This window comes from Centropristis striata, chromosome 13 (genome assembly GCF_030273125.1).
Source record: "Centropristis striata isolate RG_2023a ecotype Rhode Island chromosome 13, C.striata_1.0, whole genome shotgun sequence".
NCBI classification, from domain to species: Eukaryota; Metazoa; Chordata; class Actinopteri; order Perciformes; family Serranidae; genus Centropristis; species Centropristis striata.
Window position 1 is genome coordinate 32,475,822 of NC_081529.1, and position 27,519 is coordinate 32,503,340.

At 36.1% G+C, this 27,519-nt stretch overlaps 1 protein-coding gene and 1 long non-coding RNA gene across 2 annotated transcripts in view; one reads left to right on the plus strand and one right to left on the minus strand.

Moving 5' to 3' along the window:
• Window positions 1-27,519, plus strand: part of LOC131982946 (uncharacterized) — a 596,045-nt gene that overhangs the window by 60,693 nt on the left and 507,833 nt on the right. The window lies entirely within an intron of this gene.
• Window positions 770-26,985, minus strand: cacng1b (calcium channel, voltage-dependent, gamma subunit 1b). Its single transcript, XM_059347531.1, has 4 exons — window positions 26,398-26,985; window positions 7,061-7,135; window positions 2,539-2,676; window positions 770-1,293 (listed from the first exon to the last, which is right to left on the minus strand). Exons 1-4 carry the CDS (start codon window positions 26,636-26,638, stop codon window positions 1,061-1,063), a joined length of 687 nt encoding a protein of 228 aa, XP_059203514.1. The 5' UTR covers window positions 26,639-26,985; the 3' UTR covers window positions 770-1,060.

A 27,519-nucleotide genomic window follows, 5' to 3' on the forward strand; every position in this document is an offset into this window, starting at 1 on the left:
ATTCTTTCTAAAGGCCAGCAGGGGGCGACTCCACTGGCTGCTGGAAAGAAGTCTGATTCTCTAAAGATTTGAGGAAATGGCTGTACATCTCACTTGATACATTTCCACAATAAACCTTTTTACCCCATGACCTCACCAAGTCCAAATATGGTCACTTCTGGCTCCAAAAAAAACAAGATGGCAACGGAAAAAATGCCAAAACTCAAGACTTCAACACAGAAGTCCACAAACCAATGGGTAACCTTGGTGGCTATGTCTACTTCTTTAATGCAGTCTATGCACAGGATATGTTGTTAAAGGGCTAAAAGATGCAAAACCACTTTTATTTTTTGTCATTTTAACCCTTTGATGCACAACATGGGTCTAAAGTGACCCGACAGAGTTTTTATGTTCTATATCTTTGCAATAAATTATTTTCATCATTCAGTATTCCAGGTTTTCCTCAATTAGTTTGTTTTTGATCATCATACATCCTCATTTTTATGTTTTCCTTTATTCATTTTTGAATAAAATACCTTTTTGAGTCACTACCCTTCTAATGCACAACATGGGTCAAAAGTGACCCATATCCTTTTTTTTTTTTTCTAGCTAAGTAGCTTGTTAAGCTAACTACTTTGCTAACTTCTTGGCTAAGTATTTGGCTAAGTAGCTTGTTAAGCTAACTACTTAGCTAACTTCTTGGCTAAGTATTTGGCTAAGTAGCTTGCTAAGCTAACAACTTAGCTAACTTATTGGCTAAATAGTTAGCTTAGCAAGCTACTTAGCCAAGTAGTTAGCTATGTAATAATACAAAAAACTTTTTTTCTTCATAAAGTATGAGAGACAAAATGGAAATAATGATCTGTTGTTATCAAAAACAAGATATTTAAAGAATACTTGGAATATTCAATCATAAAATAAGTTGATATCAAAAGATGGAGCACAGAAACACACAGCAGCATTAAATAACATGGGAAATGAATGCGGGTCATTTTTGACCCATGTTGTGCATTAGAAGGGGGGTCAATATGTTGTGCATCAAAGGGTTAACCAGGCTTTCAGACATTTGTATCACCTGTGGCTAATCCAAGGTGTCCGGCTCAGCATCCATGCAGGTCTCCCAGGGGTTACGTGGCATGTGGGGCATGGAGATGAGGAGCAGGGCGACTCCACTGACGATGAGCAGGGTGAAGGAGGCGCAGGCACAGGTAAAGGACCAGGAGTAATGGTATTCGATCCAGATGGTCTCATCACTGGCAATCATGCGCTTGACGGACTGGCGCATTACCTCGACAGAGATGATGATACAAAGACCTGTGTGCAAAAAAACACAGAAAGAATGGGCTGTTAATTAAAGCAGATTCTTCACCTGCATTCATGGCAATTGTGCTTCACATTTACATGACAAGATTGGATAAATGCACTGCTCTCAATCAAAACAATAGCAAAATATGGAGTTTGGTGACATTGCGACTTTGGCCCCGTTTACATGAGGACGCTTGCGGGTAAAAACGACAAAATATTTTATGGGAAGTGCCTTTTGTTTAGACCACCCTTCTCAACCTTGGGGTCCCAACCCAAAATGGGGCCGCAAGATGATTTCTGGGGGTCGCCAAATCATTTTGGAAAAAATGTAAATGCACAAAATTCATATTAAATTACATAATTTCAGACAGGGAGATGTTTTAGTTGTTGTCTGCTTCATTATTTGTCCAAAATTTGTCGTATCAACTGAGTTTGTATGATCTGAACTGTGAGATTCTGTTCAGTGAACACAGCAGAAAAAATTAACATACAAAAAGGATCATGGGAGTTGTTCCTGTTAGGATTCCTTCATTGTTTATGAGGTTTTTACTAGGAGCAGAATTGTCCGCAGAGGTCTCATCCTCTCCAAAACAAATAGATCCTGTGATTAAAACTAATAGAAATACTAAAAAAAGAAGTTTCAAAATAAAATTCTGTGTTTCTCTGATGCTGTTTGGCACAAACAGGAGCTGGAGCTTGGTTAACGCTAATGTTTGTTTAACTTGTTTCTCTCATAAATTAAGATCCAGACGTCCAATAACTACAATTCGTTATTCGGTTAAAAACAACTAAGATCTAAAAAGTGAATCATACAAATGTAGCTGGGAAAAAAAGTCAATTTATAACAGAAAACCAATTGACGAAATGAAACAGACCACAACCTTGAAAGAAACAGATTTCTCTGGGTTTAAAAAAAGTGAGCAATTTTGGATCATTTCAGTACACAACTCAAGAAAAAATATTAAATAGAACTGGTTGTTTTTTCATATTTGAATGCAGAAAAGTTAGATATTATACCTTTAAGACTTATAATTATTATTATAAAGTTAATCAGCTACATCAACTTTATCAGCACTTGTCTCATTGTCAGTGAAAAATAAACTCTGTTTAATTAGCTGCTTTAGTATTCATCACTAAGAGAAAAGGTGTGAGTGGTGACACTGACACACCTCACTTAAAGTTGAGCTGCAACACAAGAGACAAGAGTACCAGACAAAGGCTGATCTGTGATTCACACTCTCTGCCGCGTCTGACCTGCGAAGGCGAAGAACATCCCAGCAGGCCGGAGCAGGTAGTCCCGTCCCTTCCCGAAAGAGAAGATGACACAGATGGTTCCCAGGATCATGAAGAACAGACTGAAGATGGCGATGGCTCCTGCAGAGATATTATACTCTGAGGAGATGAAGAAAACAGGAAAGAATTGAGATCGTAGAAAGGCACAAAGAGGGAGTGAGGAGACATCTATCTATGAAGCAAGAAGCGTCCCTCCTGCAAATAAACTCGGTTACCTTGGTAACTTGTCAAAAACATGTATTGCTTTTAGCATAAAGTTAATAAAAAAGAAGCCTTTCTGATACTTTATATCAACTTCATATGAATTACGACGCACTCGTTATTTACCGTTTGTTTTTCATTTTACCGTTCCACCTGTTATTTCCTGTCACTATCTTTCAAAATTAAAGCACCCATTTCACACTGGACAGCACTTTTTCAAAATAAAAGCATCACAGCATTCTAAAACAACTAGAAAATCTACAAACATGAAAAATAAGCTATATAATACAAAAACACCGATAGGAACCTTACTAAAGGTCATTCACAGTTGAGTATAAAATAAATGTTAAAGTGATATAGTGATTGGAGTATTTACTACTTTTTACTGCTATATTTGATTTTCTCCACATCAACAGTCTTATCATAACATGTATTCTTATAAGTAGCAGCTCAAAACCAGATAATTTACTGTATTCTATAAAGAGTTTAAATTAATATTGAGCAGAATTTAGTTCAGTTTTGGTCCGGCCCCCGCAACCTTCGTGGTATTGGTCATGTGGCCCCTTGAGAAAATTAATTCCCGACCCCTGGTCTAGGGCATATCTCGCTTACCGTTAGTCAGACTGACCTAAGATTTCGTATGTGTGCATCCTCGATTTTGAATATTTTTGAATTCATTTTTCAAAATATCATTATTATTTACACAGGACGTGTTGCGGCATTGCACTGTTTCCGATCGGACGCCTTTTAGGGGAGCCCCGCCCCATTGTGTGATAGGCCTACACCTGGTCAGTAACACAATTCACTCTGGATTTACACCCTGACTCATCTCATCTGGAAGTCTATTTAGCCTACCTATCTTTAGGAGTTTCAAAGTACGCTACAAGGTTCGATTTTCCAATAATATTCAAATAGTTTCCAGCGAATATCAATGTTCAATGTGTATGTGCTGGATGGTGTGGTACCTTATGAAAAGTAAGTGTTTTATGGAGTTGCAGAAGTTGTTGTAGTGCGATTAGCATGCTAAGCGGAGATTTAGCTTTATTCACTTCTTATGGTGCATTACTATGTAATTCAGGGATGACATTCATGTTGCTTAGCGTAACGCCCATAATCATTTGATATGAGATACTTACATGAAATATAGTATATCAGCTAACTGGGTTCATGTTAATGTACTTTTAGTGCAGCATACTGGGTAATGTGCTATCTCATCATTAGCATGCTAACCTCAGCTAAGATTTAAGCCCTTTATTCCGCATCAGTTTGATCCATTGAAAACAGTAAAAACAAAACTTTATTAACTGACAGCTAAGCACAATATGGACAGAAAGATTAAAGCATTAGCATTTCCTACAAAATACAATCTCGCACTATACGAATACATACTTCCTACGGGCACTGCACTAGTAGCAATAAAAACAGCGAGGAGGCAAGAGTGAGTGAGAAATGGAGGGAAGAAAAGACGGAAGAGTGGTAGCGATTAAAAACTGAGAGTGTGGGAAGGAGCAGAAGGGGAGGTTGCAGTCTCGTTTACACAATAATTGTTTCAATATTGCACTCAGGCGAGTTATGACACAGATAATTAGCCTTTAAATTAGCCTCACTTTAAAAATATCAGTCATTTATCCCAACTGGCAATAACGCCATTTGCATGACAGATAAGATGCTGCAGGCTTATAACAAGATGATTAGAACATCTTTCTGTCTTCCCGCCCGCCTCCCCTCCTGTCTGCTTGTAGGATAAAGATAATCTAGTCTCTCCTTCTCTCTAACACTCCAACTGTGATAGAAATGATCCTTGGAGCATCCTATTCCATTTCAGCACCCCGGCTGTGGAGTAGCACCAAGTGTAAAATAACCCTACACTTAGTCTCTCCAGTGTAGGTCGGCTGTCAGTTTGAGGACTGTCGGTCTGTGTGAGTATATATGTGTCAGATTTCACCTGTGCATGTTTTTGCCTGTTCACTTTTGTGTTCCATCGACAGATTTTCAAGGTGTCGAAACTGGGTCATTTATTATTTCTTGTATTTTATTCTATGTACTGTAGTTTTAACCCTCTACACTGCAGAAAAGGGGTGTTTAAAAACAAGATAAAAACACTAAATCTGAGTTAAATTATCTTGTTGCATGGACAGAGTTCTTAAATTAAGATTGTTAAATCTAGAATTAAGCATGTTGAACGCTTAAAATAATCAATTAACTCTTAAAACAGGATAAATGGTCTGACACTTCTCTGACACAAATCTAAATGTATTTATTTTTATCTTGGTAAGAAACAAATTATTTGCAGTGTATGGTATGCATTATGATGCCAGTTGGGAAAAAAATGTTTGGAGTGTTTTTTTGTTTTTTTTACTTAAATGCGAAGCCATTATTGTCATTGCACAGGGTAGTATAACAAAATTTGCCATCAACCCGTCCAAAACGTACAAAAACACACAAACAATATGACAGAGGTGAACAGGACAGGAAGACAGAGATGAAGAGAAAGAAACATAAGCATAATACACTTCACAAACATGAACAGACTTATGGACATAAATAACACAATCTGAAGTAATTTTACAATTTTTTTTTTTTTTGGGGGAAGTTTTTGGGGTTTGTTGTCCGTAGGCAACATTGTACCATAACGGTGCACAAGTGAAAAAGAAAGTTTTTCAATACATTTAACATAATTTATTTAATAAACATGTGTAAGAGATTCGGTAGCTTCAACAGGGAACAATTCCTAACATTTTAAATTTAAAAACATCATAAAAGGAACTTTTTTAACCGGTTTCTTGTCTGAATGTTGCCTGTAGGAAACATTGTACCATTGAACCAACGACCCATTGAAATGAATGTCTTCAACAGTCTAAGTGTATTAAACTATCAAAAATGAAGGTTTACAGATGGAAAAGGCCCAAGAAATTACATTTTGAGTGATTTTTTTGTGGCGCAAAATGGCAAAACTGTTTCCTTTGGAAAAGTCTACAAAATAGGGTTTCAATATGGCCTCCTGGAGGTCATGTGACAAATTAAAGCATTGCTATTGGTTTCCTAAACCCTGTTTTTTAAAGTATCACATCACTCAAAAACATGCATTGTAGACACCGTACCATAGAGGGTTAATGTGAAGAAACAGGTATGATATGAAATCAGAAGCCTTTTCATGACATTTTCTTGGGGAGGGAGAAACTGACATGGCTATTTTCAAGAAGGTCCCGTGACCTTTGACCTCAAGTTATCTGAATGGAAATGGGCTCTGTGGCTCCCCATGAAACTCCCCTTTACCGACAGGCTCACTTTATGCAGTTGAGAGCAAAAATCATGCATTTTCTTTTTGCATTGAGTGTGTTATTTAGGCCTATTGTGTTGAATATTTCTGCACACCAATTTCCCTAAACAGTCTTCAAATTGCAGACATTGTATCACTGGAAAGCTCATGTGTGATTATGTTCGTCCCCATATAGAAACCATTTCATTGTAGTGAGAGCACTACCACTAGATTTGCATGTGCCCCAATTTGAAATTGTCTATAGAAGCCACCACTGCATATATTTTGCTTTACTTGTTTTGCTTTTCATTTAATTCATCTATTCTCAATGCGCAAAGTAAATATATAAATGTATAAAATGTTCTCAACACTTGCTGTTATTCTCTTCACACAATGTTGCACTAAAATATGTAAACACAGTATAAAAAGAAAGTGTCTGTTGGTATGATGTTTAACTGTATTTTCATATTTTCAACATGTCTTCCCTGTTTTCAGTACACCGCACTGTATCTAAAGCTTCGACAATGATCTGTAATTGCCTGTTTTTATGAGTGCCTGGCTGTGTTCTCCTGTGTGCAGTCAGAAGCTGAAAGGGTCGGCTCGCCAAACATAGAGCCAACGGAGGAGCGCTTTCCTGGAAATACTGCTACTTTGAAAATAGAAAAACAGCGAGGACGGGAAGATGAAAATCAGAGGATACTGGAACAGATCTCTTTCTTATCTTATATAAAGGGTGCTGAGCGTGTAAATGAGTTTCATTTCCTTGTTATATAAAAAGGAGAAATCCAGGCTGCATGAACATTTCCTGCAAAACACATTTGCTACTGCACATTAGTTGTGCAAGAAAGGAATGTATATGAGACCAGGTTGCATTGTCTCTGTATATATAGGGTCTAAAATGTAAAACTATAAAGGAAACATTGAGTTCCTTCATTTACTGTACACCTTTCTCCACACACAGGCAGTTTGGTCTGGGAAAAAAAACACACACGATCAGTTGTGACATGTACTTTAGATACCCACCTTTCTGGGTCTTCACTTCAAAAACTTCAGCTTCTTCCCCCGAGGTAAAGTGTTTGAAGTAGGAACAGTTTTTCGCTGCAGAGTAAGATGGAGAGAGAGAGAAGAGGGTGAGATAAAAAGAGGGATGGGGGAGAGCTGGTGGCTCATGTAGTATCTGTGTCTGCAATACCAATCAATGTGAGCGTGAAGCCCCCTCAATAGATCCCATTAGAAAGCTGCACATACATTAATGAAACACACACAGCTATAAAAACAGTATTATAATACTATATTGCAGGACATAATTATTTATTTTAGAATTTAAGACATTATATTTGTCCATTTTGAGCCAGGAGGAGGTGCAGAATTATTGAATTACAGATTTTTTTTTAGTGCACTTTTTACCCAGGCGGCAACCTCCTGGTCTGAGCAGGGAGGCAAACCAGGAAGTGCCTCAAGCTGTATTCTACCAAAAAATTCCAGCAGGGGGCGATAATGAAGGATGCAGAAGCATTTGTGTCCATTCATTTCAATGCAAAATGAGAAAACTTCTCACTTGATTTATTACCTCAGAATTTTCTTTCAGGACATACTATGGTCTCAATCACTAGTAAAAATTCTTCTTCAAGACAATCTGATGTTAATAGTTCTAATAATGTCCCCATTTAGAAGAACATAGAAGATAAAGAATCGTATGATTTGGGGCGTGGCTACCTTTGATTGACAGGTCACTAAAAAGGCGAGCCGTCATCAGGAGAGAAGCAGAACAATGCGTATCCACGGCAACGTGTCAATAAAGCTATATATAACATTATATAGATATTAAAAAAAGGACGTTTAGCGGTTTGGTCTTATAACTTTGACCCTTTCACTGTATTTTCACTTAATGACAGTTTATTTGAATGTTTTGTTCAGTAAAATGTCTTGTTCAGCGTTTGGTTGGACTAACAGACACTCCAAGGAGTCGCTGCTCAGTTTTCTGAGGTCAGTAACGAACATTATGTTTTTGTTTTTTGCTAGCCAAAGCTAACATCCCAGTTAATGCTCCAGTTAATGCTAACATGAATTAGCAGCAGCTTCTCTCAGTCAGGTTGAGGTGTAGAGAGGCTGTAGTCAGTGATCAGATCCCTCTCCTCCTCCACAGTCCAAATATGGTCTGCTTCCTGAATCAGAAACAAGATGGCGGCGAGTGTAACACTGATTCGATGCCTCAAACGGGCCACAAACCAACGGGTGACATCACGGTGACTACGTCCATTATTTATATACAGTCTATGGTTTTACTCAATGACACCAAAAGAAAACTGCTTACCCCAGCTTTAATTTATATTTATACTTTCTTAAAGTGTAATCTTTATAAACCTTATGTCGTACACATTTAGGAACAGGACATTTCTGACAAAGTCACATTTATGGGCACAGTATTCATCTTTCCATCCACTTATGGACACCCACTGAGTAAAACCTCTTGCCTATTATGTACTCACAATGCCAGAAAATGAAGTACAGAGTGTGTGCTATGTGTTATCTGATTATAAACATAGCGTATTTTTCCAAAAGGATTCAGGAGGGACAACTGTTGCAGTTCTCAATTTGGCTGTTTGGCTGAAACTCAAATCCTTCACTGTCCTCTGTGGTGGCTGCACTGTAAAAAAAATTCCGTTGCTTTTACAGAAAAAAATGGCAGCTGTGGTTACCAGAATAATTCTGCAAAAAATACAGTACAAATGTAAACATCTTTACAGAACAACTTGTAAATGTAACTGGTATTCAGTGTACAATAAGCAAAATCTGCATGTAAATTTTGCATAAATAATTAGTGTAAAAGCAGCATCATCCTGTTAAATTAGCAGTAAAGGACGGTATAATCTACAACTTTAAAATTTATTTTTTTTCTTTAAATTACTACAGTTTTGGCAGCCAAAATGTATCTGCATACACTGATCATTATGGGCTGTTCTTACTGGAAGACTATTTGTAGACAGTGAATTGACATATTGAGCATGGATTATTCTACTTGTCTTGGACTTCTTATGTACTTTATTTTATTGTTTTATTATTTATTTACTTTTATTTATTTATGTTTTATTATCATAAGATTGTGTATCTTAAATTTGCCCCTTTGTCCTTTTTTTTCCCTTTTCTTAATTGGTTGTTAGTGTGGTCTTGTAAAAAAATGTAAATACTCAATAAAAATTGAATCATAAAAAAAAAATTACTACAGTTTTAGGATGTAAAATTAACAAGTTGTTCTGTAAAGATGTTGACATATGTATTGTATTTAATATGGAAATATTCTGGTAACCACAGCTGCCAGTTTTTTCTGTAAAGCTATTAGCTATTTTTATTTATTTATGTTTTATTATCATAAGATTGTGTATCTTAATTTTGCCCCTTTTTTCCTTCTTTTTTTCCCCTTTTCTTAATTGGTTGTTAGTGTGGTCTTGTAAAAAAATGTAAAAACTAAAAAAAATTGAATCATAAAAAAAAAATACTACAGTTTTAGGATGTAAAATGTACAAGTTGTTCTGTAAAGATGTTGACATATGTATTGTATTTAATACAGAAATATTCTGGTAACCACAGCTGCCAGTTTTTTTCTGTAAAAACAACGGGACGGGAACATTTTTATAGTGTGTTTTTCAATTCACACTCATTTCTTCACAGGAATGATACATTTCTGCACTTTGCCTGTCCAAACTCTAGTCCTTGACCACAATCTTCTCTCTAGCCTCGTATAGAAAACCAATTCCTGGATTCAGTCGATGCCCACGCATCCATCTATCCATTTGCTGTCTCTGAGGGCAGCCGGGCCGAGAGGGAGGGGCGGAGAGGACGTAAAGGCCAAGTGAGTGTCCCCTCCACTCACCGTCCTCTCTAGCTGAGATTAAACCCATAAAGCAGACAGGTACTCTCTCGGTCCACACAGACACGGACAATGTTTTTTTGCTGGTGTCTGCACACGTGTGTGAGTGTGCACGTACCATGAGTGTGTATGTGTGCACCAGGCAACAGACGAGCTGTTTGTTACCCAGGATAAGAAAGAATCAGAGGTAACCTAGCAACAGGCTGCAGCAAGCAGGTCTCGGCTAGTCCTATCTATTTACCCATGTAAAGGCATATCGAGAGGAGCGTGTGCATGCATATGTGTGTGTGTGTGTGTGTGTGTGTGTGTGTGTGTGTGCACGTGTGTTTGATTGAGGGAATGGACAGGCTGGCGGCAGGGAGAATCGGAGACGTGGCCACAGTGCAGCTTGCATGTGCAAATATATTATTTTCATTAGTCTTCTCTCATTAGCTGGCTTTACCTCTGGGGCTAAGCTAATCTAAGCTAATATGTGTTTGGGCGTAGCTTTAAGACTTACTCCAGTTTCTGTGAAGACTATTATCTGCCCACCACACAAAGACAAGACAGGAAGACCTTTGGTTTATAAGGAAGCTTCACAAGCCTGCGCCTGGTTATCTGTTTTATCCAGATGAGAAATACTAGATAGAAAGTATACAGGAAAACATAGTAGAGTATAAAGAAAGAAAATGAGAGTTAGGATAGTGACTGATTTTCTTAAACCTCTGAAGTCCAGGAGATTTTGGTTCAAATTTGTCAACTTCCTATGCATTCGTTTCTGTCTCTGTTCAGCATCTTTCAGTCTGTCCTTATATCACATGCATGGCTCCTTTTTCTACACAAAAACTTGGCTATCAGTCAGATTTTTCATTTTATTTTAATTAACAAAGTATAAAGCTGCCAGGAACGGAAAATACAAACAAAAGACACAGGTTTCTATGGAAATGTACCATTTAAATTTTTTTTTTTTTTTTTTACCATTTACACAAAAACAGCACAAAAATAATAAAACTACAAAACAGTCTATTTGCATGTACCATGTTCCACACACACACACACACACACACACACACACACACACACATTGATAATGCTTTTATCAGTTGTAGTTTAACATTCTGAATATGTATTAACTGACGGTTCTGTTGTTGTTGTTGTTGTTGTTGTTGTTGTTGTTGTAGTTGTTTTTGTTTACATGTTTATTGTTTTGTCTGTTGCTATGACGACTGGAAGATGCTGTCACACTGTCGAGGGTTATAACAGGATGACGGACAGATTTGGTACTAAACATGTAGAGGTGGAACGATTTGTCGTGAAAACAAAACAAAAGAAAAAACCTGTCTGTCTGTCTGTCTGTCTGTGTGTCTGTCTGTCTCTCTGTCTGTCTGACTGTCTGTCTGTCTGTCTGTCTGACGAGCTTTATGGCATCATTCTCGTTGTGATTAGCTGCTCTCTGTTGAAGCACTTTGTAAACTGCTGTTTTTAAAAGGTGCTATAAAAAAAAAGTTATTATTATTATTTTATTGTTTGAGTTTTGCCCTGTACTTTGGACTGCATGTTTGTATGGAAGCTGCTATGAAAATAAAGTTGAGTTGTTAACTCAGTAGTTAAACTTGGTGCTAAAACAGCCAGGAGAAAGAACAAGCAGTTGCAAAGGTGTGATTCATCCAAGAGATTTCACCACTCTGCTACTTGTTTGTCACTTGTTTTTTGTTGCAAACTTCTGTCTTTATGACGCATTATACTTTTATAGTTTGTTTTGGTCATTTTTTGTCTTTTTTTTGTCATTTTGTGTCTTTTCCGTGTCTTTTTTTTTTGTCATTTTGTGTCTTATTTTGTAATTTTGTGTCTTTATTGGTCATTTTGTGTCTTTTTTGATCATTTTGTGTCTGTTTTTAGTCATTTTGTGTCTTTTTTTTGTCATTTTGTGTCTTATTTTGTAATTTTGTGTCTTTTTTGGTCATTTTGTTTCTTTTTCTGTCATTTTGTGTCTGTTTTTAGTCATTTTGTGTCTTTTTTTGTCATTTTGTGTCTTTTTTGATCATTTTGTGTCTGTTTTTAGTCATTTTGTGTCTTTTTTGGTCATTCTGTGTCTTTTTTGATTATTTTGTGTCTGTTTTTTAATCATTTTGTGTCTTTTCTTTAGTCATTTTGTGTCTTTTTTGGTCATTTTGTTTCTTTTTTGGTCATTTTGTTTCTTTTTCTGTCATTTTGTGTCTTTTTTGGTCATTTTGCATCTTTGTTAACTCAGTGCTTAAACTTGGTGCTAAAACAGCCAGAAGAAAGAACAAGCAGTTGCAAAGGTGTGATTCATCCAAGAGATTTCACCACTCTGCTACTTGTTTGTCACTTGTTTTTTGTTGCAAACTTCTGTCTTTATGACGCATTATACTTTTATAGTTTGTTTTGGTCATTTTTTGTCTTTTTTTTGTCATTTTGTGTCTTTTCCGTGTCTTTTTTTTTGTCATTTTGTGTCTTATTTTGTAATTTTGTGTCTTTATTGGTCATTTTGTGTCTTTTTTGATCATTTTGTGTCTGTTTTTAGTCATTTTGTGTCTTTTTTTTGTCATTTTGTGTCTTATTTTGTAATTTTGTGTCTTTTTTGGTCATTTTGTTTCTTTTTCTGTCATTTTGTGTCTGTTTTTAGTCATTTTGTGTCTTTTTTTGTCATTTTGTGTCTTTTTTGATCATTTTGTGTCTGTTTTTAGTCATTTTGTGTCTTTTTTGGTCATTCTGTGTCTTTTTTGATTATTTTGTGTCTGTTTTTTAATCATTTTGTGTCTTTTCTTTAGTCATTTTGTGTCTTTTTTGGTCATTTTGTTTCTTTTTTGGTCATTTTGTTTCTTTTTCTGTCATTTTGTGTCTTTTTTGGTCATTTTGCATCTTTGTTAACTCAGTGCTTAAACTTGGTGCTAAAACAGCCAGAAGAAAGAACAAGCAGTTGCAAAGGTGTGATTCATCCAAGTGATTTCACCGCTCTGCTACTTGTTTGTCACTGCCTCATTATGCCAGGACAAAAACTTGGTAAACTTTTGTTGCCAACTTCTGTCTTTATGACGCATTATACTTTATACTTTTATAGTTTACTGTTTCTGTTCTGTTAAACGAATATGGCATAAACATTTTAGCAGTGAAAGTGAAAAACTTTCTCTGCCCACAAAAGGTTAAAAACCAATCTGTCTTGTAACTTTCGACGGTGAACATTCAGTGATGAGAAGAACATCTGGGGCCGTATCATCGACCTTGCAGTCGGGCTAATGGGGAGATTTGGTTCCAGTGGGGCTGAGTGATTACCACGAGGTATCGCCTGTCATTTTAGTTTTGCTTCTTTCTATTAAACTCTGCCACCAGCTTCCTCTCTTTGATGTGCAGCTTCTCCTTTACCCTTACGTTCCTCGCCATCCTCCCACCGGTCATTAAACTCGTCTCTCCCTCTTCCACCTCCACTCTGTCTTTCACTTTCACAGTTTAGCTCTATGGAGTCTTATAGGGCTATTCTGTCCATTTTTTAATCCTTTTCATGTCTTTTCGTGTCTTTTTTTTGATCATTTGGGTCTTTTTTGGTCATTTTGTGTCTGTTGTTGTGTTTTTTTTAGTTATTTTGTGTCTCTTTTGTCATTTTGTGTCCTCTGTGGGGTTTTTTTGGTCATTCTGTCTTCTCATTTTGTGTCTTTTTTGGTCATTTTGTGTCTGTTTTTTAGTCTTTTTTTTTTTTTTTTGTCATTTTGTGTCTGTTGTTGTGTCTTTTTTAATTATTTTGTGTCTTTTTTTGTCATTTTGTTTCCTTTTTTTCATTTTGTGGGTTTTTTTGGTCATTCTGTCTTCTCATTTTGTGTCTGTTTTGGGCATTTTGTTTCTTTTTTTAGTCATTTTGTGTCTTTTTTAGTCCTTTAGTCCAACATAAAATGCGATTTTGAATCTTTTTTTTTTAACTTTCAAAACACTATCATGCTCAATAAAGAATTTTAAATATTGCAAATGTGAACAAAGGTGTCAAATCTACCATATGAGAGTGTTCCATCCAGTTCTATCATTTGATACTAAATCTATTTGAGCTTGTCTCCAGTTTTACTTGGTATATCATCATCAAACTGAAACTGGCCTCATGGAGTTTACAGCCAGAACTTTAGAGGTAAAAGAAAATAGAAAATAGCTTCTATATCTTTTGCAGAAGTGTTAGAGAGAATGTTTTTTTAGGTGATGGGTGGGCTGTTCTTTTTCTAGCTTTGCAGAATGACCGACTAATTCTGGGTCAATGTGAAGAGGATGGGTGGTGGTGGTGGTATTTGAATGGCTATTCCACTAGGAGGTCTAATAACTGGGACACAGCAGCACAGGAGAGTCCTCACGGCCTTTATGAGTATGTGCATGTGTGTGTGTGTGTACAAAAATCTATCCCTTATGAGCAGGTTTGAATAATCTCTTACAAAATACGACCGTTCTATTTAACATTATGAAACAGTCGCACAATAGTTGTTCTAAACACAATTTTGTTTCTTTTTGTGTCCTTTTTGTGTATTTTTTGGTCATTTTGTGTCTGTTGTTGTGTCTTTTTTAGTTATTTTGGTTTTTTTTGTCATTTTGTGAATTTTTTTGTCATTTTGTGTCCTCTGTGGGGTTATTTTGGTCGTTCTGTCTTCTCATTTTGTGTCTTTTTTGTGTCATTTTGTCTTTTTTTTAAACACAATGTTAGACACACAGGCCCTCATTTATCAAATGAGCGTACGACAGAAAGTGAGTGTAAAGTGAGCGTACGATCATTTCTACGAGTTCCGGTATTTATCAGTTTGGACGTGAGCGGAGAGTACGATCAGATCTCAGTCTGCTCTCAGCTCGAGTACGCAAGTTTGAGTCAGCGTGAACACTGAAAAAAACATAAAGCTTACCAAGTATTTTCTTCTTATATCTAGCAATAGTATCTTAATTGTATTGTTTTGAGTATAATTTAATTATTAGTATTATTATCATGTCTTTTTATAATTATCTTATTCTTTAAAGACTTCTTTTTAGGATTGACATTGTGAGCTTTTTCATGCTTTTCAAGCTGTTCAACTGTTGAATCTGATGAGTTTTTACGTAAAATATTGGTTCCAATTGAGAGTTTTCGTTGCATGTAGTTTTAATGATATTTCATAAGCATTTTCTACCACCAAAACGTGCTCCTTTCAAGTATTTCTGACTTATTTTAATATTACTACAGTCGGGCTATTCAAGCCACAACTGTTTTTTACTTATTTAAAATTCTTACAAAGAAAAATTTACTTAGTACTGCACTGGCAGATCATTTTACTTGTTTCGAGCATGTATTTCCTAATTCTAGTTATTTATTTTTTATTTTTTGTCAGTTGGTTTTTGCAGTGAAGTCCACGTCTGATAATTTCACTTGACAAGATTTCTTAAATTAAGATTATTAAATCTAGAAATAAGCATTTTGAAAGCTTAAAATAATAAATTAACTCTTAAAACAACATAAATTAAAGCTTCAAGCAGCGATTAACTGGCCCGAGCAGAGTGACCTGATGATTATTTGTTTCTTACCAAGATAAAAAAAAAACTTCAGATTTAGAAGTGTTCGATAATTTGTCTTGTTTTAAGAGTTCATTCCTTATTTTAAGCGTTCAACATGCTTATTTTTAGATTTAATAATCTTAATTTAAGAAATATTGTCAAGTGAAATTATCTGTCCATGCAGCAAGATCAATAATACAATTTTATTTATATCGAGAATTGATAAAAATGCTTAAAAAAAACCCCCTCCAGAATATCACATCAATATATCAAGACCTTTGGAACAACATAGAAGAATCCATACTGTGATTTGGGTTCAAAAACTTTGGTCATTTTGTAGATTTCTGTACTTTCAGTGATTGGATGACTGAGAAACCTTCTTATTGTCTATATATCTAGGAGATCTTATAGTTTCATATGATATCAGTATCTTTAGTATACTTCTAAAATTGAGCCTGCTGCAGCCTCCAGAACAAAAAAAAAGGGCTGTAGTGTATTATGAAACAAATGTCAATTAGATGGTAATCTGCATGAGAAAGAAAAAAGGGAAAAAAAGCTATAATAATCATCCACTTACAGCGATCAGTTTCACTTGGACAGACATGAACACTAAAAGAGGTTTCCACTGTTTCTCACATTAGCATAATGGGGAGTGATTCATTCAAATGTTGAACTGTTTTGTTTTCTGAATGGAAAATAAGAGCAGAGTTTTGTACCTGCACCTGAAGCTGGCAGGCTAAAATGACGAGACGTCTAGAAAGTTCAAATGTCTAAAAACAAGATAAAAACACTAAATCTGAGGGGATTTATCTTGCTGCATGGACAGATCATTTCACTTGACAAGATTTCTTAAATTAAGATTGTTGAATCTAGAAATAAGCATGTTGAACGCCTAAAATAAGAAATTAACTCTTAAAACAAGATAAATTATTTAACACTTCTAAATCTATTTTTTTTTAATCTTGGTAAGAAACAAATAATTGTCAGTGCACTCTGCTCGGGCCAGTTCATCGCTGCTGGCAGCTTTAATTTTTTGTCTTTTGTACATTTTTTGTCTTTTTTGGTCATTTTGTGACCAAAAGAAGATGTAAAAAGACACAAAATGACCAAAAAGAGACACAAAAAGGCACAAAAAGATACAAAAAAGACACAAAAAGGCCAAAAAAAAGACACAAAAAGATGTAAAATGACCAAAAAGAAACAAAAGACGTAAAATGACCAAAAAAAGACATAAAAAGAACAAAAACCCACCAAAAAAGCATCCCCCAAAAAGACACAAAATACGTAAAATCACCAAAGAAAGACAGAAAAAGACAAAAAAAAAAGACACAAAAAGTTTTTTTTTAATCTTGGTAAGAAACAAATAATTGTCAGTGCACTCTGCTCGGGCCAGTTCATCGCTGCTTGCAGCTTTAATTTATCTTGTTTTAAGAGTTAATTTCTTATTTTAAGCGTTCAACATGCTTATTTCTAGATTTAATAATCTTAATTTAAGAAATCTTGTCAAGTGAAATTATCTGTCCATGCAGCAAGATCATTTCCCTCAGATTTACTGTTTTTATCTTGATTTTAGACAACCCTTTTTTGCAGTAAACATATTCAGCTGTTGAGTCCATTTTTTCAAGGTTTTTCTGTCTGCTGTGACCAGCATATATCCACAGATACATAAAGCAGCATTTTCTGTCTTCTATTAGTCATTTTGTGTCTTTTTTAGTAATTTTGTGTCTTTGTTTAGTCATTTTGTGTCTTCTGTGGGGTTTTTTTATCTTGTTTTTGACACACCTTTTTTGCAGTGCATGCTCTTTGCGCTGTAGGACTAGACAGCGTGACCATTTGGAAGCTCTAAAACAGGGTTCTCATGCATCTTTGTGCACACGTGTAGGAACACACAAACACAAAAGCACAATTTATGCTCTTGATTTCCCATCCGAGCAGCATATAAAGGGTTTGTTGGATTTTTACAGCACTCAAGCTGTCATGCGTCATTGATGGGAAGCTCATTTCAAAAGTCACCTGGGTTCACCGCTTTGCTGCCGTTGTTGTGCAACCCTTTCACAAAAGCGCTGTAATTGTGCCACATAAAAAAGTGTTTGTGTACGTAGCTCTTGACGACTAACTCCCCCTCTGTTTGGGAAAATGCAAATGTGTGTTATTAAGTTCAATCACCGCTGCTTGCTCCGTGTATACTGTTCATCAAGGATGGGATCTGTTATGGTGCACTCTCCATCAACTCTGGTTTTTCTTTGCTTATGTGCTGAACACAGTACCTATGGTGCACAGGAGATAAAGGAACGCTGGTGTGGTTCAGTCAGCCAGTCAGCTACTTCCCTATGCAGGCAGTTAGTTATGCAGACACATACACATAATGTGAAAAAAAATTTCAGAGGTTTTTGGGGTTTGTTGTCCGTAGGCAACATTGTACCATCACGGTGCAAAAAATTAATTTGAAAACTGCGCTCCAGGCCGCAAATTCCACTCTACAGAAATAATTTATACATAGAAACGTAGGAAAATTAGTCTTCTCACTCACAATCCTCTGGTAAAGCTGTCAGAGTTATAGTTTGGGCGTAGGACGCACAGATGCACCATCAACACCACCAACAGCCTCATTGGCTCCCATATCAAAAACGCAGGAAGATTTCGGAAAAAAGGAGATGTAACAGTTTTTTTAGATCGCTCTAACAAAGCTATTTTTTAATTTTTCTTAAAAAAACAACAACATATGTAGACGTTCAGGAAGAACTCAGGATGCTCAAAGTGAAGTCGGATCAATGATAGGTATTATGGTTTTGCCAAAAATGCTTTCTGTTCGAGGCCAGAAATTCCAGCCTGTCAATGTTCCGGGACATTGGCAGGTGTCAGTTAATTCTGTTGATTGCTTTGATCTGATTGCCTTTGATCTTTGATGTGATTACAGTTACAGATACACACACACACACACACACACGTGTAAGCACGTACACTCCTCACACATGCATACACATGCTTCAAACACACACACACACACACACACACACACACACACACAAACATTTTGAGGTTAAAGGGCATAGTTTGAAATCTCTGAAGAAGCTCGTCATAGTGTACGACACACCGGCAGTAGCCCCCCTGGCCCTTTCAAAATTTCCCCAGAGGAAATTTTCTAGTTTTTGTTGTAGCTGCACCTGACACTTTGGGTCCCTGCGCCTGTGCCTTTAAAGCCTCTTCACTGATCCATCAGTTGGTGCTGATGGTGTTGTCAGAGGTTGGCTGGCTTGTTATGTGAAAACAATGCCTCCTTTAAAAAACACCTGTGAGTTTATCTCATGTGAAATGTGCAATCCAGGCGAGCCTCCAGTGCTCCCGCTGCCAGTCCTGCTAGCACTCTATCAGAGAGAAAGCAGAGAGTGGCTGTATCTCCTGCTGGTCTCTTCTGCTGTTAAACTAACAAGCAGCCAGTAGAGAAAGCACCTGTAAAGGCTTTTCTTGGCCACAGGACAACAGCTTTGTCTGCTGAGGAAAATCACTAAAACCAGGCTGTTTTCATTCTCTGGTCAAAGGCAAACCTTCATAAAGCAATGCACTGTAATTCTTTTAAATAACACATGTCATCCTAAACCAGCAAATCTTGCATTGTAGAAATTTGACTGGCCAAAAATGGGTATGTTGCCTGAGGGCAACACCGTACCATAGAGCAGCTATTCTCAACCTTGGGGTCCCGACCCCAATTGGGGTCGCAAGATGATTTCTGGGGGTCGCCAAATCATTTTAGAAGTCAGCTCTGTCTCCACTGTGTTAAAGTGTTCATGTGTTAATGTGTTTTAGTCTTTTTGGTCGTTTTGTGTCTTTTTTTGGTCATTGTGTGTTTTTTTTTTTTGTCATTTTGTGTCTTTTTTGGTAATTTTGTGTCTTTTTTTTGTCATTTTGTGTCTTTTTTGGTAATTTTGTGTCTTTTTTTTGTCATTTTGTGTCTTTTTTGGTCATTTTGTGTCTTTTTTGGTCATTTTGTGTCTTTTTTTGGTCGTTTTGTGTCGTTTTTGGTCATTTTGTGTCTTTTTTTGGTCATTTTGTGTCTTTTTTTGTCATTTTGTGTCTTTTTTTGGTCATTGTCATTTTGTGGTCAATTTGAGTCCTTTTTTGCTTAATTTTATATAATTTTTTGGTCATTTTGTGGTCAATTTAATTATTTTTTGGGTAATTTTCTGTCTTTTCTGACAAATCCAGAGTAGTAGCAAGTTATTACTTTCCAAAGTAGCAAGTTGTTACTTTCCAAGGAGTCTCTGGCTTGAAGCTGTCTGTTACACACTCAGGAGGTCAGAATGGACCCTTAAACTTATAGCAAAGGACAGACAGAGAGATGTTTTAGTTGTTGTCTGCTTCATTATTTGTCCAAAATTCGTCGTATCAACTGAGTTTGTATGATCTCAACTGTGAGATTGTGTTCAGTGAGACAACATGCATGTTAAATTGGGGGTCGCCACTCAAAAAGGTTGAGAACTACTGCCATAGAGCAGTAGTTCTCAACCTTTTTGAGTCGTGACCCCCAATTTAACATGCATGTTGTCCGCGACCCCCACTCACTGAACAGAATCTCACACGCACAGTTCAGATCACCCAAAAAAGAAGCAAAATGACCAAAAAAAGGAAACAAAATGACCAAAAAGACACAAAATTACCAAAAAAGGCACAAAATTACCCAAAAGACACAAAATTACCAAAAAAGACACAAAATTACCCAAAAAAGAAACAAAATCACCAAAAAAGACACAAAATTACCAAAAAAGACACAAAATTACCCAAAAAAGAAACAAAATCACCAAAAAACGACACAAAATGACTAAAACCAGACACAAAATGACTAAAAACAGACACAAAATGACTAAAAACAGACACAAAATGACCAGAAAAGACACAAATTGACCACAAAATGATCAAAAAAAGACACAAATTGACCAAAAAACACACAAAATGACCAAAAAAAGACATTAAGTGACCAAAAAGACAAACACTTTTACACAGTGGAGACAGAGCTGACTTCCAAGATGATTTGGCGACCCCCAGAAATCATCTCGCGACCCCAATTGGGGTCCCGACCCCAAGGTTGAGAATAGCTGCCATAGAGGGTTAACCAAAACACAGTTATTTTCCTAACCTTAACCAAGTAATCACAACTTTAATCACCTGTTTAAAACAGCAATTGTGCAACTGCTTCCTCACGTTAACCAGAACATCATATTTTGTAAGACACCATACCCATTCATGAGAATACCCTGCAGAAACTCACTTTCTAAAGCTGGAAACTGACCAAAAATCATCTCACCCAATGCCATCTTTACACAACATAAAAAGGATTGGGACTAGACACACCACCGTACTTATAGATCCATTTCTGATGGCACCCGGGCCACAAATGGGGACAGATGGGCTTGTATAACTCAATCTCTTGTACCTGGCGTGGGAGAAAATGGCAGAGCCGCGTAGTCTCATGCCACATCCCCAGACCTTTTCAGGTAATGTGGGAGAATGACTCATTTTCCCTCATAAGCCCAGTTTAGAAACATCACTGTGGTTGAGGGAATGAACCCACGGGGTCTCTGTTAAAACAGCTGATATTTCTCGCTGTGACAGGTGGCGGCAGACTACATACAGAGAAAATATCTGTAGCTGTATCAAGAAAATACAGTACATTTAAGTATGACTTTGCTGGTTTCAAGACATTTAATGCCTATGTCATTATGTCAAGATGACTCTAGCATTTACTTAATTTAACCCTCTGGAGTCCATGAAAGCACCGGAGCACGACTTCTTCATGATGTCACAACGTAAAAACGAAGCAGCATGTTTCCCTGCTGTCAGCTGAACTCTAAAGTTTTGGCTTTTCCACAAGTTTTCACGTCCAATTTAATGCATTAATCCTTTTTTAGCAAAGGTAAAAAAAAAATTAAAAAACACCTCGAAGTGTTTTAACATGATTCTACTTTTTTTGCAGAGATTTTTCTAATTTAGCTTTGTGCATTTAGCATTTGTAATGCAATGTTTTGTGTTTTTTGTTGTTGTTTTTTGTAATTTCTTTGTGTTTTTATGTGTTTTTTGATTTTTTTTTGTTTTTTTTGTCATTTTTGTGTGTTTTTTGTATTTTTATGGTGTTTTTGGTGTGTTTAGAGTGTGTTTGTATGTGTTTTTTGTAATTTTGTGTGTGATTTTGGTTTGTTTCTCATGTTTTATGTGTTTTACGTGTGTTTTTTGTAATTTTTTTGTGTTTTTTTTGTGTTCAAAATGTTGATCCAGTTAGTCAAAATGAAAAAATAATCAGGTCACATAGGTGAGGTTGTGCTGAAAACAATGAAACCAACACGTCATGGTAAAGATTTTTAAGTGGTTTATATACAGGGAGAATGAAAAGGAGTCAAAAACCGACAAAATAGCCCCAAACTCCAAAGGGTTAAATAATGTGAATGCTTAGACTTCTAAGGATTAAATTATCTGTCCATGCAGCGAGATAATTTCCCTCAGATTTAGTGTTTTTATCTTGTTTTTAGACACACCTTTTCTTTTCTTTCTTTTCAATTTCTGTATAAGTTTTACATCATGAGGTTGTTAGGAGGGGCAGCTGTCATCTGCCCTCTCTTTCACAGCTAAGTATCCCCTAACCTCACCTGAAAGCCTCTTTCTTTCTTCCATGCATATACACAAGTGCTTCCCCTTTTTTCCCATCACCAGAGGCATCCCTCCTTCTTTCCCCCCACACAGACTTCTGCCTTCTTCCCCAATCCCCTTCATCCCTCTGAGTCTCCCCGGTGGACTCTCTCTAACTCCTGAGCGGGAGAGGGAAGCCACACTTCATTAAGGCCTGTACTCATGCTGAGGAGCTGGAGGCGATGATAGAGTCAGAGTGAAATCTCTCCGTTAGGCTGCGAGGCACGAGTACACAGCCAGAGGCCAGCCAGACCATGTTTATCCCAGGGAAGGCTCCGTTCACACAAGGCTCCTAATTTAACCCTCTGGAGTCTCCAAAAGCTCCAAATCCAGACTTCTTCAGCACATCCAGACTAGAAAACAAAGCAGCGTGGAGCCCTACTGTAAATTTACCTCTAAAGTTCTGGCTGTAAACTCCATGAGGCCAGTTTCACTTTGATGATGATATACCAAGTAAAACTAGAGACAAGCTCAAATATATTTAGTATAAAATGATAGAACTGGATGGAACCCTCTTATATGTTAGATTTGACACCTTTGTTCACATTTGCAACGTTTAAAATTCTTCATTGAGCATGATAGTGTTTTGAAAGTAAAAAAAAAGACTCAACATCACATTTTAGGTTGGAGAAAAGGACTAAAAAAGGCACAAAACGACTAAAAAAAGACACAAAATGACTAAAAAAAAACACAAAATGACCAAAAAGACACAAAATGACTAAAAAAAGACACAAAATGATCAAAAAGAGACACAAAATGACCAAAAAAAGACATAAAAACTTGACGAAAAAAAGACATAAAATTACAAAAAAGACACAAAATTACCAAAAACAATACACAGGAAGACACAAAATGACGAAAAAAAGACACAAAATTACCAAAAAAGACACAAAATGACTAAAAAAAGACATTAAAAAATGACGAAAAAAAGACACAAAATGACCAAAAAGACACAAAATTACTTTAAAAAAAAGGACACAAAATAACTAAAAATAACTAACTAAAAAAGTCCCAATAAATGTTTCCTTTATTTCCTTTGTCTGATCCATCTCAGCCCCAATAAGGTTATTAAGTCATAAAACCAGATAGATGAAATAGATTTCATATCAACCAAAAAGGTTTACGCATGAAAAAAGACGACAAAGACGAAAACGAAGGACATTTTCACTATAATTTTAGTTAGTTTTATAACCACAAAATACAGTTAGTTATCTTTTTTTTTTTTAAAAACGCTCATTTTTATTATTATTTCAGTTAACGAAAATGTATGTTTTTTCAATTCTAGTTTTCGTTATTTCTTAAGTTTTCGTTAACTATAATAACCTTGCAGCCAGATTGAACAAGAGACTAATAGAATAAAGAGGTAGAAGTTAAATAGCCTTTACACATTTAAGTATATAGAATCATGGAGAGTATGCTGACATATTGTAACACTTCCTGTGAGGTAAAATGAATTTTCCATTGAAAAGCCATTAGCTCAGACAGAATGGACTCGTAGTTTTTTGCCGTGTTAACTGTGAAGTAGAGCAGCAGCAGCTCTTCCATTATGCTCTCGACTTCAGCTGTTCCACTGTGTTTAATTGGCGGTCTGTTCATAGACTTCCTCTGTGGAAGATAATGATGGTTTCAGAGAGAAGCTGGCCGTAGAACCGTTAGACATTTAGTACAATCACAACACGTCTTTCAGGCTTTAACCCTCTGGGCTCTGGGCTCGCCGTTTTTTTTTATACTTTTGGTTTTGCCCTTTACGGAAGCCCTGAACCGCAAGTGAAGAAAATGTTTTTTGAGATGTTATCTTGTTATTTCGAGATCATATCTCGTTATTTCAAGATGATATCTCATTATTTCGAGATAATACACATATGTAAAAAAAAAAAAAGAAGAATTAAAAAAAAAAAAAAATCTTCCAAAATTTTTTTTTCTTCAGATATTATCTCATTATTTCGAGATATTATCTCGTAATTACGAGATAATATCTCGTTATATCTCGTAATAAATTTTTTTTTTTTTTTTTTTTACATAGGTGTGTTATCTCGAAATAACGAGATATTATCTCGTAATTACGAGATAATATCTCGAAATAATGAGATAATATCTGAAGAAAAAAAAAATTTTGGAAGATTTTTTTTTTTTTACATATGTGTATTATCTCGAAATAATGAGATATTATCTTGAAATAACGAGATATGATCTCGAAATAACAAGATAATATCTCAAAAAAATGTTTCTTCACTTGCGGTTCAGGGCTTCCGTAGCCCTTCATGTACCACATAAAAAATGTTTACTATACCCATATTTGGCATCCATTTTTCTCCACCTATATGATCTGACAATTATTTTTTCACTTTAATCCTTAGAAGTCTAAGCATTCACATTATTTAACCCTTTGGAGTTTGGGGCTATTTTGTCGGTTTTTGACTCCTTTTCATTCTGCCTGTATAAACCACTTAAAAATCTTTACCATGACGTGTTGGTATCATTGTTTTCAGCACAACCTCACCTATATGACCTGATTACTTTTTTAATATTGACTTACTGGATCAACATTTTGAACACAAAAAAAAGGACAAAAAAATTACAAAAAACACATGTAAAACACATAAAACATGAAAAACAAACCAGAAACACACACAAAATTACAAAAAACACATACAAACACACTCAAAACACACCAAAAACATATTAAAAATACAAAAAACACACAAAAATGACAAAAAACACAAAGAAAATACACAAAGAAATTACAAAAAACACATAAAAACACAAAGAAATTACAAACAACAAAACAAAAAAAAACAGTAAACACAAAAGATTGCATTACAAATGCTAAATGCACAAAGCTAAATTAGAAAAATCTCTGCAAAAAAAGTAGAATCATGTTAAAACACTTCCAAAAACTACCAAAAACACACGTAAAACACACAAAACATGACAAACAAACAAACCAGAAACACACACAAAATGACAAAAAACACATACAAACACACTCAAAACACACCAAAAACATATTAAAAATACAAAAAACACACAAAAATTACAAAAAACACATAAAAACACAAAGAAGTTACAAACAACAAAACGAAAAAAAACAGTAAACACAAAAGATTGCATTACAAATGCTAAATGCACAAAGCTAAATTAGAAAAAATCTCTGCAAAAAATGTAAAACCATGTTACAGTCTATGGTTAATACACGACCATAAACTGAACGCTGTGCAGACCTCTCTGCTCCCTCTTTATGTCCCCCAAGGCTGTCCTTGTAATGATTTTTAGATGTCAAAGCAATAATTAAGGATTTTATGGCCAAAGATTTATTAAAACCTAAATGCTGTTTGCCTTGTCTGCTGGATGTACAGCGTTGAAAATGATGGCCGAAACACCAGTTCTGCTCCGCTAAAATCCAAATACAAGAGAGTTTATGAAAGCTACAGACCCAGACTTTATTAAATTAATATTATTAAATCTAGAAATAAGCATGTTGAACACTTAAAATAAGAAATTAACTCTTAAAACAAGATAGATTAAAGCTGTAAGCAGCGATGAACTGGCCCGAGCAGAGTGACCTGATGATTATTTGTTTCTTACCAAGATAAAAAAAAAAACCTTTGGATTTAGAAGTGTTACATAATTGATCTCGTTTTAAGAGTTAATTTCTTATTTTAAGCGTTCAACATGCTTATTTCTAGATTTAATAATCTTAATTTAAGAAATCTTGTCAAGGTAAATTATCTATCCATGCAGCAAGATCATTTCCCTCAGATTTAGTGTTTTTATCTTGATTTTAGACAACCCTTTTTTGCAGTAAACATATTCAGCTGTTGAGCCCATTTTTTCAAGGTTTTTCTGTCTGCTGTGACCAGCATATATCCACAGATACATAAAGCAGCATTTTCTGTCTTCTATTAGTCATTTTGTGTCTTTTTTAGTAATTTTGTGTCTTTGTTTAGTCATTTTGTGTCTTTTTTAGTCATTTTGTGTCTTTTTTTGGTCATTTTGTGTCTTTTTTTAGTTATTTTGTGTCTTTTTTAGTCATTTTGTGTCCTTTTTTTAGACATTTTGTGTCTTTTTTTAGTCATTTTGTGTCTTTTTTTAGTCATTTTGTGCCTTTTTTTAGTCATTTTCTGTCTTTTTTTAGTCATTTTCTGTATTTTTTATTCCTTTAGTCCAACATAAAATGTGATTTTGAATCGTTTTTTTTAACTTCCAGAACACTATCATGCTCAATAAACAATTTTAAATGTTGCAAATGTGAACAAGAATACAACACAATCACTTTCCACTACAAAAACCTTCAAACATGAGCTTTTCATGAGCCCAAAAGGCTCCGTACCTCCAGGTAAGCTGATGGGGCCGCAGCCTTTGCCCTGAGGGTCTTCCTCCACGATGAAGATGCTCTTCTTGCACAGCCTCCAGAGGCCGAAGTGGGCCGCCTCGCAGGTGGCGTTGAGCTTCTCCACGCGGGGGCTGAGCACGGCCCAGTGGTCCGTCACCACCGCCGCCAGCATGGCCGACATGCCCACCACGATCACCACCGACGTGATCTTCACCTTGGTCGCCTGCTCCTCAAACATGCTGCTGCAAGACTCGATGTCCCTGCAAAGAGTTGTATGTGTGTGCGTGCACGTGTCCGTCTGTGCACGTGTGTGCTGGTGGAGACGGCGTGGGACAGTCAAGGTTGTCTTGTTTGTCTCCGGTTGGTGACTCCAGAGGTTCCTCCGTCTTGTCTGCAGCTTCGCTACACTTGTGATGTCCTCTCGTCTCTTTCTTTCTTTCTCTGCTTTGCGCCTGGTGCTTGTGTAAAAGGGGCCAGATAACGGTGCCCTAGTTTCTGCCTCTCCCTCCCAAGTCGCCTTTGGTGAGCTGAGGCCGTTCAGCTACCAGAGGAAGACGTCCTGGGAAGAGCTCGCACCTTTTACACCCGCTATTGAACCGTCTTGGTGTCAACAAGAGCCACCATCACTTAGCCACTTAGTTCAAGTTGAACTCTGTGGAGACTTGGGCTATTTTGTCCATTTTTTTTTTATCTTTTTCATGTCTTATCATGTCTTTGTAAGTCATTCTGTGTATTTTTTTTTGGTCATTTTTTGTCTCTTGTGTCATTTTTAGTTATTTTGTGTCTTTTTTTTTAGTCATTTTGTGTCGTTTTTAGTCATTTTGTGTCTTTTTTAAGTCATTTTGTGTCTTTTTTAAGTCATTTTGTGTCTTTTTTGGTCATTTTGTGTCTTTTTTAAGTCATTTTGTGTCTTTTTTTTGGTCATTTTGTGTCTCTTGCGTCATTTTTAGTTATTTTGTGTCTTTTTTTAGTCATTTTGTGTCTTTTTTGGTCATTTTGTGTCTTTTTTAGTCATTTTGTGTCTTTTTTAAGTCATTTTGTGTCTTTTTTGGTCATTTTGTGTCTGTTGTTGTGTCATTTTCAGTTATTTTGTCTCTTTTTTTGTCATTTTGTGTCTTT